Source organism: Lepidochelys olivacea (genome assembly GCF_965140295.1).
Source record: "Lepidochelys olivacea isolate rLepOli2 genome assembly, chromosome: 4".
Classification (NCBI taxonomy): domain Eukaryota; kingdom Metazoa; phylum Chordata; order Testudines; family Cheloniidae; genus Lepidochelys; species Lepidochelys olivacea.
In genome coordinates this window covers 65,520,578-65,539,469 of record NC_140414.1, presented here as the reverse complement: position 1 = coordinate 65,539,469, position 18,892 = coordinate 65,520,578, and the positions used below count along the sequence as shown (strand labels likewise).

At 37.2% G+C, this 18,892-nt stretch overlaps 1 protein-coding gene across 1 annotated transcript; it reads left to right on the top strand.

Moving 5' to 3' along the window:
- Window positions 1-443: 443 nt before the first annotated feature.
- TIGD4 (tigger transposable element derived 4) lies at window positions 444-1,982 on the top strand (the record flags this gene model as incomplete). The annotated part of the gene is made up of 1 exon (XM_084625740.1): window positions 444-1,982. One exon carries the CDS (start codon window positions 444-446, stop codon window positions 1,980-1,982), a length of 1,539 nt encoding a protein of 512 aa, XP_084481866.1.
- Between the last annotated feature and the right edge of the window lie 16,910 nt (window positions 1,983-18,892).

The following is an 18,892-nucleotide window of genomic DNA, read 5'->3' as shown; positions in this document are numbered from 1 at the left end:
AGTTCCTAGGAGTGGTCAAGGATTATAATGCACCAGAAATGAATCAGCAGCACTGAAAGGTTTTTATATCTATGTCAATGAAGTCATCCTCCCCCCCCCCTTGCTTTTCAGTCTTTGGGGGTGGGGGGCATGAGGGCAGTTTCCCAGAATGAACCTGAAAGGAACTTGTAATCATTGTGTTAATTTGTATAAATACTAACCTAGTTTTTAGACTCTTTCTAGATAAAGACATTCAAAGGAGACGTAAGAGAGGCTAAATTGCTATTAATGTACTGATAGTATCCAGGAAGATACCAGTGACTTTACCACATCAGCATTCACAATGTGAGGACTGTGACATCATATATATACTTGAAAACTAATCTAATTAAAGAAGCTGAGATCAGAAAGGACTAGAAAGAGTGTTTGTGTGTGTGCTTATTTGTAAAAGAGTACAGGATACCATGGCAGAGACTTCAGTGGATCGCTCGTCTTTACCTGTAAGAAGGAAAAAGAAAAGTTTATCCATTGAGGAAAAAATGGACATAATAAATGCTGTGGAAAGTGGCAAGAAAAAAGCAGACATTGCAGCAAAATACGGCATAAAGAAAAATTCATTGTCTTCAATTATGAAGAATAAAGATAAGGTTCTAGAAGCTTTTGAGTCCTTACGATTTGATCCTAAAAGAAAAAGACTAAGAACAGCTTTTTATACAGATCTGGAAGAGGCATTAATGAAGTGGTACAGAATTGCTCAGTGCTTGAATGTACCAGTAAATGGCCCAATGTTGCGTTTCAAAGCTAATAATTTTGCTCAGAAATTTGGACATAGTGATTTTAAGTGCAGTAATGGCTGGCTTGATCGTTTTAAATCAAGATATGGTTTAGTATTCAGGTCTCAGTCTACAGAACCTGTGGCTACTACAGCAGATACTTTAACTGTTTGGTACCAAAATGTTCTTCCTTATTATTTAAATGATTATCAGCCAAAAAATGTGTTTAATGTAAAGGAGACGGGATTGTTTTATCGGATGTTACCTAATAATACTTTTGCATTTAAGGGGGAAACTTGTTCTGTTGGCAAACTAAGCAGAGAGAGAATAACTGTAGTGATTGGAACAAATATGGATGGCTCTGAGAAACTTCCTTTGCTTGTTATTGGCAAAAATAAAAATCCGCACAGCTTTAAAGATGTGAAGTCGCTGCCTGTGGATTATGAGGCAAATGATATGGCATGGATGACCTCAGAAGTGTTTGAACAATGGATGCATAAACTTGATGAAAGATTTCAAGCACAGCAGCGGCGAGTAGTATTTTTTGTTGACTCTTTCCCAGCTCACTCAGAGGTAAAGAATCTAAAGTCTATTGAACTGGTGTTCTTTCCTCCATGCTCATCATCCAAATTTATAGCTATGAAACAGGGAGTTATAAGAAGTCTGAAAGTCAAATACAGGCATCGTCTTATCAAGAGATTTATAGACTGCGTAGAAGGCAGTAAAGAGTTTACATTGACTCTACTGGATGCAGTTGATATGTTGCACCTATGCTGGAGGAATGTAACTCCAGAGACTGTTGTTAAAAGTTACAAAGAAGCAGGATTCAAATCACAAACAGGGGAAAATGGTGACACAGACAGAGAGATTGAAAGTGGTTTAGATTTGATTGCACATGCATTGGCAGCTGGGGTAGAGTTTCCAGGTTTATCTTTGGAGGAATATGCAGCTTTGGATGATGACTTGGTAACATGTGAAATGCCCACAAATAATGAAATGATATGGACCAAAGAAACCGCTTCAGTTAAAACTGATATGTTTGTTTATGATGAAGAGGAAGAGGAAGGTGATGGATGTCCAGGAATTGAACAGCCTTTGCCATCAAAAAATGAGGCTCTGACTGCTTTAGATACTCTTCGAAGGTTTCTCAGAAGTCAAGACATGAATGAGTCTCTTCATAATTCCCTAGCAGATCTAGATAATTTTATTCAGCGTGTAGCATCTAAATGAGGGTTTATCCAAGTATGAAAGCATTTAAATGGAAAAACTAGTTTTTAGCCAGTAAAAAACCAAATAAAAACCTGTGGCACAGTTCTGTGGTTTGCTTTGCAAACATATGTAGGTATGACAAATACAATTTAAAATAATGGAGCTCTGAACTGAGGTCTTCCAAGTATATGGGGATGATAAACTAAAATTGGGTGGGAAGAGGGGTAACCAACCTTTGCGTATTCTTGGGCCTTTTAACTTGATAACTGTGGAAGGTACAAGAAAAGTAAAAAATGATTTTCTAGGTCATAACTTGAGGCAGATATTGAACTGGCAGTTTGTTCCCTTTTTATTGATTCTCTCTCTCTCTCTTTCACACTCACACACACAGAGTTCCACTGAAGTTAGTGGAAGTTCGTATTGTATTTCAATTGTATTTCAATAAAGGACTTTTACTCTGTTTTAAAATACAAACAAAAAAAAAGTTTGATCTCTTAGATTACTAAGGCTTTTTTAAATATAGAACTTTCTTCTTGTTAAAGAATCCTAGTGATGATACGTAGATATCAGAATTTGTTTTTTAAATGAAACTGTGGAAAATGGGTGCTTGTTTTATTTTTAAAAGATATGTTTGATCTGGATCTATATTAATAGCACCAATGTTTAAACAAATAAAAACAAATTTGACTCTATTTGATGGATTGTACATACGAGTTCAAAATGGAGACCCATTTCAATCTTTTGATATCTGAAATTTGGGTTTGATGTAGACCCTTCTATACTATGTACTTCTATATTTTTCTGTGATAAATAGAACAATTTAGGATTAGTTTATACAGTATCTGCATTTTAAATCTCACAAAACTCTTGCTTTTACTGTAGTTAGTAACAGTATTGATATAAACCAAGTAAAGTACGTATTTGTGAAATATGTAGTATGGAGGCTTTATCTAAACTAGGATTTTATGCACCAGTGCAAACTCATAATGTGCATGTGGTTTGAATTCGTGCAATTTACAATGTGGTAAATTACATTGCGCTCCTAAACTGAGCCCAGAGTAAAGTGCAGCTACATGAGTAGCCAAAACCCCACTGTAGATGAGGTCTAGCATTTGTAAAAGTTAAAAACAAAATGTTCATTTTTAAGCATATTGTAGATATATTACTTTATCAAAATATTCATATTTTTAAAGTCAATAACTTTTACGTTTTTCTGATTTTTGAGAAAATACTATATTTTACAGGAGCACTTTAGAAAACCTAAGTTATATAGAATCTATTGCTGGAGCTAGTATCTAAACCTTACTCCATGTTTTTTAAAATTCTTGGTATTTAAATGTGCTGTTTCGAAATTAATAGTTTGAGTAAGACTATATTTATGTTACATTTATAGGATTCTGTATCCAATTGTAAATACAATGTTCTCTGGTAGCAGGGATGTATCAAAATGTTTCCTTACAAATCATGATGTTCCTTTTCATGTGACAGATTTCCTATGGCTAAATTTTATGAATCTTTCATGAGAATTGTTATCTACAACAGTATTAATTATCTACTTTTTGGTTTCTTGTTACAAAATGACTAAGAGTTCTATCAAAAATATAATTGGGCTCTTTTTCTGAATGACAAATACAGTCAACATCTTACCCAGAGATTTATAGATTATGTGGAAAATGCATCCTGCTCCATCATCCTCTTAGAATGCTGTTGGAAGAATATAGATTTTTGTGGCTTGTAAATTGGGAGGATCGGTTGTGTCAGTCACTAAATGCTTTAGACCCCACATTTAGAAAACATTACTTCTTATGCAAGCTAAGGCTATTTTAAAGCTACAGAAAATGAAATGTTAAATACCATAAAACCTGGGACTAATTTTCCTTTAATATTATTATGATTTGAAGCTTGTCAAATACTTTGATATATGTTTACTTTAGTGTGGCTCCAATTAAAGCAAAATCCCAGTGGTCTTGATCCTGCAAGCCAATCTACCGAGCAGACCCTGCAGCTGTGACCCATTGATGTCAGGGGGTCTCCAGGTGGGTGCAGGGACCACATGCTTGAAATACCTGGCTAACTAAGGAACCTGACCTTGCTTCCTTCTAAGTCACTGGCAAAATTTGCATTAACTAAATGGAGCAGGCTTGCACACTAAATAGTGAAGATGAATTATCTTTATTGCCAGATGTAATAAGTGAGGGATGTAAAGGGGGCATGAACGCAACAGAATTTTTATTAACCCAAGGTCTTGTAGAATAGTTGCAATCTTTCTAAACCAATTTAGAAGATCAGGAGAAACTGAAATAAGCAGGTCTGTGAACACCTAAACAAGCAAAGATAACTGACAGCAAGAGGCACTATAATAATGTTTTACTGAAATAATTTTATGCAGAATAGTAGCCTAGTAGCTCTTATAATTATAATTGGGATTTTTGCTATTTTGTGCAGGGGTAATGTGTGACCGTGGGAAATATCAGAAATTCAGGGACTTGAAAAGTCTGAGTTTATTCATGCTAACAAAACAAGGCAGGAGCAAGAAATAACTTACTACTTTGGCCTTAGACATTGAAAGTGAATTGTAAAACTTTCATTTAAAAAAACCTCTCAAGATTCCATATTTTTGATATAATTTAGAACTCAATATTTTCAAACCTCTTTTTTCATGTTGAGGCCAGCTAGAGAACTCTTACATTGAAATATTTTTGAAGTTAACCACATTAGGCTTGAGTAAAATTTTCAAAAGTACCTAATTGACTTAAGAGCCAAAGTCCCATTTGAAAACGAGACTCAAACTTTTAAGTCAGATGCTTTGGAAAATTTTACTCTTGCTCTCAGAACACCAGCCAACACAAAAGTGAGACTGCTGCCACTGCCTAGCAACAGACTAGTAGCAGAACTTGCCAATCAAACTGAACAAATTTATTGTCATTTCATTTCTGTTCACTTTTTAAAGTCTTTCATATAGTAAAATCTCCACTGTTCACTAGTGTATGTAGACTTAAAAATTACAAATATTTGTTTTCAAATAATTTGAGATTTTGTATTGAAACTTAAAACAGATTCAGCTGTTGTTTCAAGTGGCTGTAATATGATCAACTGTTTCAGCAGGAAAATATTTTTAGAGTCTTGAGTGGTAATGGTGAAAAAGGAATTTGAATATGTAAGTATATTTTTAACTTTAGTCCACATACACACTCATGTATGGATATATTTTAAATTGCTTAATGTAAATCTGCCAAGCACAAAAAGACTCTTCAATTTAAAAAGGGGAGAGGATGAAGGGAATTGTGGCTTCAAACTGAAAAATGTTTGAAATTTTGAACATTTATATAAAAGGCAGTTTGCTTGACTGGTCATTCTTTCTATTAGGCTACTATTTTATATATTTGTACATTTATTCCTCCATAGTCATCCTCTTGCTTTAGCCTTCCATGAGTTGATGATTTTGTACTGTGAGATTGCACTTTTCAATTTAAAAAAATCAGGTCTGCCACAGTCAGTACCATATCCTCACTGGTAGTCAGGTAAGAAGGGAAAGGGAGCAATCTTAAGAACATAATTTCAATAACTTGCAAACAAGGCCAGAAAAATAAGAAAAAAAAGTAAAGGTATGTTTGATATACTTGAAAGCCTTCTCCAGCTTAAAAGTCATTGTTTAAACTGGGTGTTTCAAGTTAAATTTACTTTCTAAGACCACATCCGCAGTAGAAAATTTTAGTAAAAATAACCCATTGGGGGGATTTTATTGTTGTGGCACATTTCTGCAAGGTTCTGAGAGGTTCTAAGAATGCACAACTCCCTTTGAAGTTACTGGGACTTGAGGATAGACATCAATATCTGGACTCTAATGCTTATGGGAAATTACTTGGAGAAATTTTCTGTGCATCCAGGGATCAGCAAAACAGAGTGAAGCAGCTTGTTTGAGAAATGTAGCCATATGCTCCCATGTACAGAGAGATGTAATATTCTGACAGCTAGGTAAGCTGGAAGTAATAGATCAGTAGTACTGGTTTTTATTATATATTAGCATATATACGTCTTGAGAGCCACTTTTTTAAAGGTACAAAATTTTGTCCATTATGTTTTTAGTTGAAAAATACTACAAATTGTTAGTCCTGATGTGTACAGTAGAAAACATCACTTATATGCAAGTATAGATTTGAGTGACCTTGATATAGTTTTTCTGTGTTCTTTCTGAGGCACTGAAAAAGGAGATAGTTTAAGTAACCTGTATTTTACACCAAAACCTCACTAAATTTGTCGCTGTGATTACTCGTGTTCTCAACTGTAAATTAGTTTAAATTGTAACAACCACTAAACATTCTCAACATTGGGCTTAAGAGAAATGTTGAACACGTGCTGAGTACCCTGAAGCCTACTTCTGTAGCCTTGAACAAAATGCAGGGAAATAGCTGTTTTATTGCTGATGCTGTTGAAATTTGGAAGGAACTGAGTGAGATCTGAAAAAGAGAAATATGCAACAACAGAGTTAAATTACAAGCATTAAAAGAACGAATGGGACAAGCATGATCTCCAGCTCACTTTCTTGTCAATATTCTCAATACTTGGTACCAGGGTCAAACCTTAACTGCTGAAGAAGAGGAGTTGGCTATGACATGGACATCCAGCAATCATCCGTCCATAATGCCAATTATAATAAACTTCAGAGGTAAGGGTGAACCATTCAAGAAATATGTTTGCTGATGATGTTTTAAAGAAAGTCCCACTAGTGAACTGTTGAAAGTCACTTAAGCACTTGGATTCAGAGACTGTTGAAGTGATAATCTCACTTTTAACAGCAGTAGCTTCTTCTGCTGGTATAGAAAGAATATTTTCTTCCTTTGGACTAATTCATTCCAAATTGAGAAATAGTTTGGGACCTGAAAAAGCAGGAAAGATTGTTTTTCTTTTCCAGATTATGAACAAACAGGAAAATGAAGGCGAAGACGACTGACTTAGCTGCAGAAGCCAATATTTTAAGTTTCTCATGTTGACTTGGCTGACAGTCGATTTAATTTTTGTTTTGTTTTTTTAAATTCTTTTAATTATTTTAGTTAAAAACAATTTTAACAAAAACAAACCTGATTTTGAAAAACTTGAATGTTTAACTAAATTCAAAAATTCATATGCTTGTTTTGTTAAAATATGTTTGCTGTTGAAGAAAAAAATCCAGAAGACGTAACATTGTTTTAGTTAAATAAAACAATTTAAATGTCTGTCTGGTGGTGTTCTCTTCCTAATACAACATGGCAAGAAAATCCTCCAAATATTAATGATTAACCTGTTGAGTTGGAGATAGTTCACCTCCCAATGATTTCATAAATATCTGCTTGAATTATCTTTGGTAAATGAAATAACCAAACAATCATTCATTTTCTGATATAGCTGTAAAACTAATCTGAAAAGTTTTCAAAATAAATCACTTTAAAAATGTATAGTGTGTACCTTCTAAAAATGAAACCTACATCTATCTCTGGGTTGTGAAGAAAATGTATTAAGGTTATAACAACCAACAAGAATGCACTTTTATGTAGAAATCCATGATTAAATCGAGTCTTCCTGACTAGTGATTTAAATCAAATCCACCCTGAAATAAACAAGGTAAAGAAATAATATTTGTGGTGCTGGTGGAAACTAAATTAGATTTTTGAAACTCCACTTCTAGTGAGCTTGATGCTGTCAGTTGCACATATAAGGAAATGTGGGTTTTTGTTTTAAATACGTTATCTCTGTTTTTCACTGTTCGTGTCATTGACATTATAAAGGTCGAATTTTCTCAAGTAGTAAAATCTTTTAAAATCACATTCTGTCAGTAAACCTAGCTGTCCTACAAAAACCCAATATCCTGTCCAGACTGTTATGTGAGCAGTATGGTTTTCCAGCCACACCTTAAGTAGCTGAAGATAAACTTAGAGTCCCAAAATAATATTGCTTAAATGTTTCTTGATTCTTTTTTAGATCATGGTATTTCTCACTTGATCCTCCCATCTACAACCCTGAACTCAAAACAGCTCAACTTTTTTTTTTCCTTTGCCTACAGCCAATTCCATATTAAGTACTGCACTATAGTACATAGGCAAACAGGGTTACAACTATAAATAAATTAGATATTAAGAGTCAGATTTTTAAAGGTATTTAGACACCTAAAAATCTGATTCTACGGGCCTAATTCTTCTACTGTTACTTAAATTGAGTGGTATCTTACCCATGAGTAGTCCGTTTGAAATCAAGGGGAATACCTCAAAAGTAAGGCCCTAATCCTGCAAAGACTTGTGTATTTAAATTTAAACATGTAAGTAGTCCCACAGGGTTAACTGAGGCAGAAGTCTTTTGGAAAAAGTAGTGTGTGATCATGTAATTAAAGACGATCATAATCCACATAGGAGTTGAATTAAGATAGCACAGATAACTTTGGATCTGGCATTTCCAAACTTTCAAATGCTTGATTACATAAGTTAAAGCCCTCACTTAGGAAAGCATTCCTTTTCAGTAAAGCATCTAAACATGTGCTTTAAGCACATACTTCAGTCCCTAAGACTTAAACATAATACTATTATTATTTAGCACTGCTACAATGATTTTCAGAGACACAAACAAGCATTTAACCTGAGGATCCTCAATACAACCCTACAAAGGGGTGAACATTATTTTTCACATATTACAGATCAGGAATCTGACCCAACTACTTTTTAAGATGGACTCATTCTATTTCAATCTTTGTCATTAGCCTTCAAGGTAGTAGTATCATAAAAATGATCAGAAATGGCTGAAAATTTATTTCCAAATTGTATTATAAAAATCTTAGGTTGCTTGTAAATTAATGAATGAATGTGCTTTGTGTAGTTATAAAATTCAAATGTAAAAGTGTCTGCCACCTAAAAGCTGGAGAGACTCTGAAGCTTCTGGCTTTATCTGAAATTACAGGCTTTGTTGAAAAACATCACCTGAAGTTGTACTTGGGAGTTGTTTGCACCACATCAATTTTAGCCCAGTGTTCTTCTCATGTAAAGATGGACCTAAGCTCGTGTGGATTTCAGTACTAGTAGTCGTGGAACGTCACAGACTAGTGGGATACATTTGTGTGCTAAAAACACGCTGGTTCAGAACAAGGTATTGTTTGTAACTATTGTCCGTCACGTAATAAGGATATGTTTCCAAAGTGAACAAATAATGACAAGGCTCTGCACTCAAATGAAAACTCTTCATTGTTTTAGAAATCTGCCTCTAGCCAATGTTGGTCTTTTGCACACTGGAGATCTCTTTAAAAAAAAAAAAAAGTAATTCACTAGCGTGAGATTATTAGCCCAAGTAAATGAGCCTCCAGAAGAGAATATATTTCAGAACAACATTGGTGCTATAATACAACATGGAAACAGTTTATCTCTGTCTGTTTTAAGATTTTGTAGAGTATTAAAATGTGACACTGCTAGGCATGATACCAGCTCTTGCTCAGGCTACAGGCATTAGCTAAGAACTAGCAAACCCATAGCTGGAGACCAGACCAGTTCACCTGTATGCTAGTTTTGCTCATAATAAGTATTAGTCTTAAAAGAATATTTAGTGTTTGGACTTTATGGGATGCTTGTAAGTTGCTGCATGCATTAATGTCACTTACAGCATGGAATACTGACATGACAAGAAAATATGTAAGTTTTGCTTTATAACTTGAAAATGTTTGCTCTGAACTTGTGAACTTAGGCACAGGGATCATCCCACCGTCCATCCAGAAGGACTATGAAAATCAGATGGGCCATCAAGGAACATCACAATACAAAAGATTAGTTAAGGGCAGTGGCACCACCAGCAGCAGTGCAGAAGTAAGGATGGCATGGTATGGTATTGCCACCCTTACTGCTGCACTACTTCTGGCAGGGCACTGACTTCAGAGCTGGGTGCCTGGCCAGTAGCTGCCACTTTCTGGCCACCCAGCTCTGACGGCAGCACAGAAGTAAAGGTGGCAATATCGTGACCCCCCCTACAATAACCTTGCAATCCGCTCCCATGACTGCCTTTTGGGTCAGGACCCCCAGTTTGAGTAATACTGGTCTCCACTGTGAAATCTGTATAGTGTAGGGTGAAAGTACACAAAAGACTAGATTTCACAGCAGAGATCAGATTTCACAATCCGTGATGCGTTTTTCACGGCCATGAATTTGGTAGGGCCCCAGTTATATAGCATCAATGGTGTGCAATAGTACAGAATCCTCTTAAGGAACCAGTCAATGCAATGCAATTTTATTGAAAATGAAGAGGGATCCATTCCATCTCCACATTAGTGACATTAATGCATGCAGCAACTTACAAGCATCCCATAGAGTCCCAACACTAAATATTTTTATAAGACTAATACACTATACACTAAGACACTATACATTTTAGCCAAAGGCTTTTCATGTATAATTGCAAACAAGTCTGCCACAGTTCTGAAGCTTGTCACAGATTCAGCTGTTACTACTCAATGAGGCTAACAGAATAATATTGCAATGAACTGGTTTGTCGAATTGTGGAATTTTTTTATTCTGCTAACCTCTTTCTAAGAGAATGAGTCAAACAAATTTACTTTTTAGTAGCCACTCTTTGGGCTCTGAATCCTTCATTTTCCAGAGCATTAGAAAAAGTTCAGGGCAAACCGCTGATAACCACGGGGCTAATGTGTATATACCATTGGCGTCTACTGGATGGAACTAGCATGGATTAACTGTGTCATAAGCACTAATACTGTTAACAATAAAAGTAGCCTCTCACTTCGTTCAAATCATATGGACCCCAGTTCATTTTAGCAGGAAGATCTGAGTTATAAACCACTTGTCATGGTAAAGTACCAAGTGGCCGTGATGTGCAGCATAATGATAATTATGATTTCCTAGGAGGCCATAGATTCATTGCAGTATGGTTCTAATGACATTCCAAATCCCAACAGAAAATTCATCCTCACGAATGCAGCATACGCTAAGCTAAAATTCAAGGACAAGTAGCACTAAGATATGCAGAGATAGTACTTTTAGCCTAGAGTGTTGCTGTTACATTGTTAGAGGCATCTACTCTGTGAATATTGCCTGGGGATTGAAAATCAGGATGGACAAATTGGTTAGAAAAAAAGAAGAGCCGTGAATCTTATTACATACCCGATCTGAACCCAAACCATTTTGATTAAATTAAGTAAGGATCCACCTTCTTGCTATTCCTAATATTGATTCCATTACTTTCTTCTTCTCTGGGTATGTCTATGCTGCAGTTCAAACCTCATAGCTGACCCATGCCAGCTGACTTTGGCTCACAGGGACTGGGCTCAGGCTGTTTAATTGTGGTGTAGAAATCTGGGCTCAAGCTACAGCTCAGCTCTAGAACCCTGTGAGGTGGGAGGGTTCCAGAGCTCAGGTTGCAGCCCAAGCCTGAACACCTATATCACAATTAAACAGCCCCTAGCCAGAGCCCCTTAGTCAAAGTCAGCTGGCTTGGGCCAGCTGCAGGTTATTAATCGCTGTGTAGTTGACATACCTGTTGTGGCCTCTGGTAGGTTTCTAGCCTTATCTCACTTCTTGAGACAAATATTCCCCAGCTCCTTCCTCCTCCTTGAGTCCCTCCCACAAACAAATATTTCTTCTAATTGCAACCCCATACTACTTTTGAAGATGTTCAAAATTTTTACCCCCTTTCAGAATAAAGTTAAGGTCTTACTTTATATATAACAAGGTTCACCAAATTGACATTCTCTATATGTAACAAGGTTCAACAAATATTTGTAGGGCTCTACCAAATTCACGGCCGTGAAAAATGCTTAGTAAAGGGTAAAAGCACACAAAAGATGAGATTTCACAGGGGGAAACCAGATTTCACGGTCTGTGACGCATTTTTCATGGCCGTGCATTTGGTAGGGTCTTACCTATATTATTAAGATTTCACGAGGCAGATCAGCATTTCTCAAATTGGCAGTCCTGACACAAAAAGGAGTTGCAGTGGGGTCACAGTATTGCCACCTTTACTTGTGCACTGCTGCCTTCAGAGCTGGGCAGCTGGAGAGTGGCAGCAGTTGGCCAGGCACCCAGCTCTGAAGGCAGCGCCATACCAGCAGCAGCGTAGAAGTAAGGGTGGCAAAACCATACCATGCCATCCGTAATTCTGCGCTGCTGCTGCTGGCAGCAGCTCTACCTTCAGAGCTGGGCTCCCAGCCGCCGCTCTCCAGCTGCCCAGCTGTGAAGGCAGTGCTGCTGCCAGCAGCCATGCAGAAGTAAGGGTAGCAGTACCACAACACACCCTACAATAACCTTGCGACCTCCCCACAACTCCTTTTTGGGTCAGGACCCCTACAATTACAACACCGTGAAATTTCAGATTTAAATAGCTGAAATCATGAAATCTACAATTTTTAAAATCCTATGATTGTGAAATTGACCAAAATGGACTGTAAATTTGGTAGGGCCCTATATATTTGTACTGCTGGCAGACATTTAAAGTATACCAGTATATATATAAAGAAGTGTGTGTATATATATAAAAAAACCAACTTATCTATAACAGATAGGAAAATGTGACATAACTCTACTGGCAACGAATGGGTTGGAAACAGTTGTCAAGGATATAACATACATATGACATCCTTGACAACTGTTTCCAACCCATTCGTTGCCAGTAGAGTTATGTCACATTTTCCTGTCTGTTATAGATAAGTTGTTTCTTTTTAACAACCATGCTGGTAGCCTGTAGTTTCTGAAAATAGTTGGAACAGTTTGTAATAATGATAAACGTGGGCACTAGCCGTATTGTTAGAATTGTATTAGTTTATACTAGTGTGTGAAAATGGTTTCAAACACAAGCACAGTGTGGTCAGGGTCTCTCTCCAATACCATGTCTTTCAGTTGCTTGATTCAGAGTTCTGTCATGGATTTAGACTTCAACATATACTGTTGCTTGGTGTTAACCGATTGTGTGCCACTTAAGCCTATGTGACCTATGCCATTCACACAAGTTTCATTGTACTGTATTTTAATGTTTCTCAGAATGAAACTAAACAGCCTAACTTGACCATTTTAAAAGGGCTTTATGTATCATCTGTCTGACTGATTCTTCTCTCTGCCTGACAACAGGATGTTTATTTATTTCTCCATTAGTTAACTATACAATTTGTGGTTCTTTATTTTTAGGTTCAGATGGGTTTTCATGCTTCAGAAGTCTTTTTTTTAAATTGATTTTTCATTTTGTTGAACAGGCACAAAAGTGAAAACATGTAGACTTTTTCAACTGAAATTTTGTGTTTTCATTCTGTTACTGTTAGAAGCTAGGAATGGGCAACGGGATGGATCACTTGATGATGGGGCACCTGGCATTGGCCACTGTCAGAAGACAGGGTTCTGGGCTAGATGGACCTTTGGTCTGACCCAATATGGCTGTTATTACGTTCTAGCATCCAAGATATTTCAGCCATGGTTTTGCAATCTCTTTTCTGATGTACAACAAAAAGCAAAGGCTCAGGAATATATAGGGCTATTTGTGCAGATTCTTCTTAATGGTGCCATGCTTTGTTTTCTAATTTGAGTTTGGTTATTTAATATCAATATTTTAATTTCACTCAAAGACCCCAATCAGGATCAGGGCCCCATTGTTCTTCATGCTGTGCTATTTTTTACTGATGACTTTAGTTTGAGAGAAGATATAAATCTAGGTCCTTGAGAATTTTTCAGTTTCACATCATCAGAATAGATTCAATTTATCCTGCAAAGAGCTAGTCATGTTCATCTTACTCTGGCAACATTTTATTGAAGTCAAAGCGGTAAAGCTTTTCTACAAGAAATCAGATTATAGTCTTGATTCTGCAACACTTATTTATCTTCAATAGCATTTACTTACATTAGTATTCCACGAACTTCAAAAGGACTGATTGCATAAATAAATAATATTGATTATAGGGGTATGTCCTAAATGCAGATTTAACTTCAGTTATCTACATTTAAGTTACTCTTCTCAAGTTAGCTAGCTGGACTGAGAGCAGCCACGCTGAGAAATAACATTCAAGCTACTGTGTCCATACCGGCACTGCAGTAATTCATATGTGGCACTAAGATTTCTGGGGGCACATCCTATGGTTCTTTGCACTGCAGCATGCTGAGCTATTCTACAAATTCTTTCCTACTGAATTGTGAGATAACCTGTCTGTCCTTTGGGCACATGCAGGGAACTATAGGAAGGCACTGGAGGATTAGCAGCACTCAAATGGAGCTAGCCTGAGTCCACACTACAGAGTGGTCATGTTAGCCACAGATCTATTGTGTTAACTTAAGCTTTAACCTATACCTCCCTTATGGGCTAGCCAACTTGAATTAAAAGTGCAGCTACACTGGAGTGTAGCACCTAACATGAGTCCCATCCACACACAAAACCCCTTAACTCAAGTTATGACTTAAGTTAACTTTGAAGTGAAGACAGGCTGTAAGAGTTGCAGAATCAGATCCCATATTAACAAAAGGTTTTGTTCAAGCTAAGCTACAATGGTTGTTATGGATACAAAGTTTGACATTAAAAATTGTAAGACAGATGATGGTTCTGCTGTATAACCCTGGTATTCAGTATATTCTTTCTCAGGTTTTCAGTTTATTAAGGAGTAATTCTTATGTTCCAGCTTGCTCTTTACATTCTATTGCGATTGTATATAAGTTGCATTTGCAGTAACTTGATTTCTGTCTATTGCACCCTGACTTGAAAAATAGAATTTCCCCCATTGTCTTCCTCCACCCTCAAGCTTCAGAAGCAGTTGTGTTCAAATGCAGCTTCCCATGGAGGGATCATACAAACTGTATGCTCTCTCTATTGGAGACCTGGGTCAAGATTTAAAAAACTGGAGCTCCTGTTCAGAAAAGTGCTGACACATGTTAGTTTATATTTCTGGAAATATCACTCTGACAATATCCTGTAGTCCCAGTGGTAAAATAAAGTGTCTGAATAAAAAGTTTTATTATTCAGTAAGTCTAACTAGGTGATCATAGTAGTGGTCCCCTATGTCCTTAAAAATCTACAAAACCAGGTGGCAGACAGTGCCTGATCATTCACAGACAGATTTAGCTGAACCACATACACACAAGATAAACAAGAAACTTTTATTTTTCTCATTGTAAACCTGTGATAAGATCTTTTTCTCTTCCAAAGAGGTACTACTGGTGCCATTGACTATACTGGTGCCATTAAGGTTTTGGAGGCTATAAAACATAGTCTGCTGCTGTTGTAATTATGATCTGTGACTGCTCCTACCTCAGCTCTCAAACTCTTTGTGCAGGTTAGCTGTGAGATTTCCAGTACCTGTTTTATTTTCTTCATTATAGTCCAAGCTGACAAGAACAAAGCTGAAGAGGAGGATTGAAGAGTTTGGATTAAGTTTGTTTTGATACAGTAGATGGGACATACTGTAAGTGTTTTGGAGGGGGTTAAATCACAGCTCTCATGAGGATGAGCTGATTATCCACTATGACCCCCAAGTCTTTTTCAGCATCAGTGCTTCCCAGGATAGAGTCCCCCATCTGGTAAGAATGGCCTGAATTCTTAGTTCCTATGTGTGTACGTGTACAGTTAGCCATATTAAAACTCATATTGTTTGCTTGCCCCAAGATTCCCAAGCAATCCAGATCATTCTGTATCAGTGACCTGTCCTCTTTGTTATTTGCTACTCCCTCTAATCTTTGTGTCATCTGTTAAGATTTTATAGTCTCTTCCAGATCACTCATAAAAATGTTAAATATTGTAGGGCCAAGAACTAATCTCTGTGGAACCCCACTAGAAACACACCCATTCTGTGATGATCCCTCCCCCCGCCATTTTACAATTACATTGAAACCTATCAGTCAGCCAGTTTTCAATCCATTTAATGTGTGCCAAGTTGATTTTTGTATTGTTCTAGTTTCTGAAATCAAACTGTTGTGTAGTACCAGGTCAAATTTCCATACAAATCCATTAATTGGATACGTAACAATTGGTGGTGGTTTTGTTTAATGGGAAGTGGGTCACTAGCTGAATATTTGTCTAAAATGGTTTAAAATAGATAACTGGAATTCTAGTGTGAGGCTATAGTGTAAATAAGGAGGACTGGGAATGGGAAAAAGAAGGGAAATTGCTCTGATTATCATAAATAATGAACTAAGGACAATTATAAGGATCAGAAATAGTAAATGGGCATGTGTTAGAGATGAGTAACTGGTTTGGAGCTACAATGGGGCAAAAGGGCCAAGCACACAGAGGAAGAGATAACAAATGGAAATGTTCTGCTCCCCACACAGGTCTAGGGACGTAGAAAATAATGAGCTGGGTAGGGGATGAAGAAATGAGAATGGCTGTTGGGGGGAGTATAGCTAAATATCATCAAGGAAATAATATAATTGAGGAAAGAGGACAATGATATAAGAAGTTATGACAAGAAACAATTGCTGAAAACTAAAAAGTTTAGATTGGACAAAAATAAAAGCATTCTTAGAGTAATTAGTCATTGGAACAGACTGCAAATGCTCAAAGCCCTTTCCCTGGAGCTACGTAAAGCAGATAAGACAAGACATTATTGAAAATGTAGGGAATTGTCCTACAAAATTCAATGTGTCGGACCAGATGAGCTAAAGCTTTTCAGGCCTTAGACAGTATTATCTGTAAATCTAAAACAACAGAATACCTGCCCTAACAAATAGTCCTCCCTGCTTTTGGAAAAATTGTGTGTGTAATTCATTTCCAGTGGAGGCTGTGGTTTAGACAGGACTCAGGGTTGTTTAACACCATGTCATCTAACCCTGTGCTGAGAATAGCCTCCATTGTTTCTAAGACCAGATACTGGAGATATGTACCAGTTGGTCTCAGTTTTAGCAATGTGGATACAGCTATAGAATCTCAGAGCTATTGGGAAATGTAGGCCCATATCTTATATAGGGTGAAATTAGGGTGACCAGATGTCCCGATTTTATAGGGACAGTCCTGATTTTGGGGTCTTTGTCTTATATAGGCTCCTATTACCCCCCCCCCCCCCCGTCCCGATTTTTCACACTGGCTGTCTGGTCACCCTAGGTGAAATCCTGGCTTTAACAATTGTGGCTGTGCTGGGGGAGGGGAATGGTGCCAGCTGCATATCTGGCATGAAATTATCTGGCTGGCACAAGATAGGATGGGTGGGGAGTGAAGCATTTCCAGGTATAACTAGGAGAAGGAGCATTGTCATCCTGCTAGCAGCCACTGATGTCCTCAGCATGCACATTAGGTAGTCGTAGGCCTGGCCATGCCCCTTGGAACCATGATATACTATGCAAATAGGAACAGACTTCTGCCATGCTGCTTTCTTCCATACCTCACACATCTGTGCAGCGCAGAGCAGGATATGACCCAACCAAAATTATTATGGTCATCTCTAGTAATTATTATATAACTATAAAGTAAATACTATTGTTAATTTGCCCTTCTGTATCTCCTGTCATTGGAAAATTCCAAAACCCTATAACAAATAACACCTCCCAAGATCTGAGGAAGTGATACATTAGAGGCTTAAATAGGATCCTCAAAATATTTTAATTAATTTTAAATTACTTTTGCAACTGAAAGCCCCTCTTTCATTCCTCATGTTGCACTGTTTCCTTTTAATTTTGCTTTTCATTTTTCACTGTTGGGTGAAGTGCACAAATCTACATAACCAATAATAAACAACTGGCTCAATTATTAGTTAACAGATTTATATAAGCATTGTAATTCCATTAACAAGCTGGTCACTAAATGAAGCACTGACCTATTTCTCAGACATAATAGCTGATAAACCATAACTGGTGATCTATAAAAGCGGGAATGCGTTATGAAAAATTAATAGCTGTAACAGCAGAGCAAAAGATTAGTCTCCTTCCAGGCTTCCACCAATCAGAATGCATGGCTCACCATTATGTGCTTACTAATTATTTGTCAGCCACCAAACTTTGACTCAGATTAACTTTGCAGTACAGTGAAACTGCTACGCTGATGGCTATGTGCACATCTCTCCCCTCCCCCCCCCCGGGTTTACTGCTGAAGAATGCTATGCAGGTAATTTTATATGATTTACATCCGAGATGGTCCTGAATAAAAACCCTGGATCCAGACACTAGACTCAGGGAAGGATGGTTTTTAAATCTAGGACTATTTCTTATCCCTACAATAAGGAAAAACAAAACTGTGGATCCAAACACATTCTAATCTGAGGAGATCTGTGCTCAAAATACAAACTTCGTGGCTTGAGCCCAGAGTAGGCCCAACACTGGAATTATAAAAGAGAGGATAGGATTCAAAGTAGCAGCCGTGTTAGTCTGTATTCGCAAAAAGAAAAGGAGTACTTGTGGCACCTTAGAGACTAACCAATTTATTTGAGCATAAGCTTTCGTGAGCTACAGCTCACTTCATCGGATGCATTCAGATGTCTTTCACATTCTGAAGTAGAACTATGCAGACATGTTTTATGCCTACAGCGATAGAACTCTGTTAGAGGGTAACACCCTGAAAACCTGATCTCTCTGTAGGAGGTCTGTGAAAACTTGCACTGTTTGTTTCAGCTTTATTTAACTTTGCTACTTTCATCTGTGTGTGTGTGTGTGTGTGTGGTTTGTTTGTTTGTTTGTTGTTTAATAGAGATCACGAAAGCTTATGCTCAAATAAATCGGTTAGTCTCTAAGGTGCCACAAGTACTCCTTTTCTTTTTGCGAATACAGACTAACACGGCTGCTACTCTGAAACCCATATTTAGTTATAGCCATTTTCACAAATTGCCATCTTTGCTGATGTTCAAACCAAATCCAGGCAGGAAAAATTACCTTACATTTTGAAGCATTGTTCTCCAACACTCTTCACCTGGATTCCCTTCAGGGTTTTGCTGACCAAGGTAAACTGTCAAATGTCTGCCTGTCTATCTTAAGGCTGTCTTGAGCCATCACTGCCATAGTATTCAAGCACTTTCCAGGCAA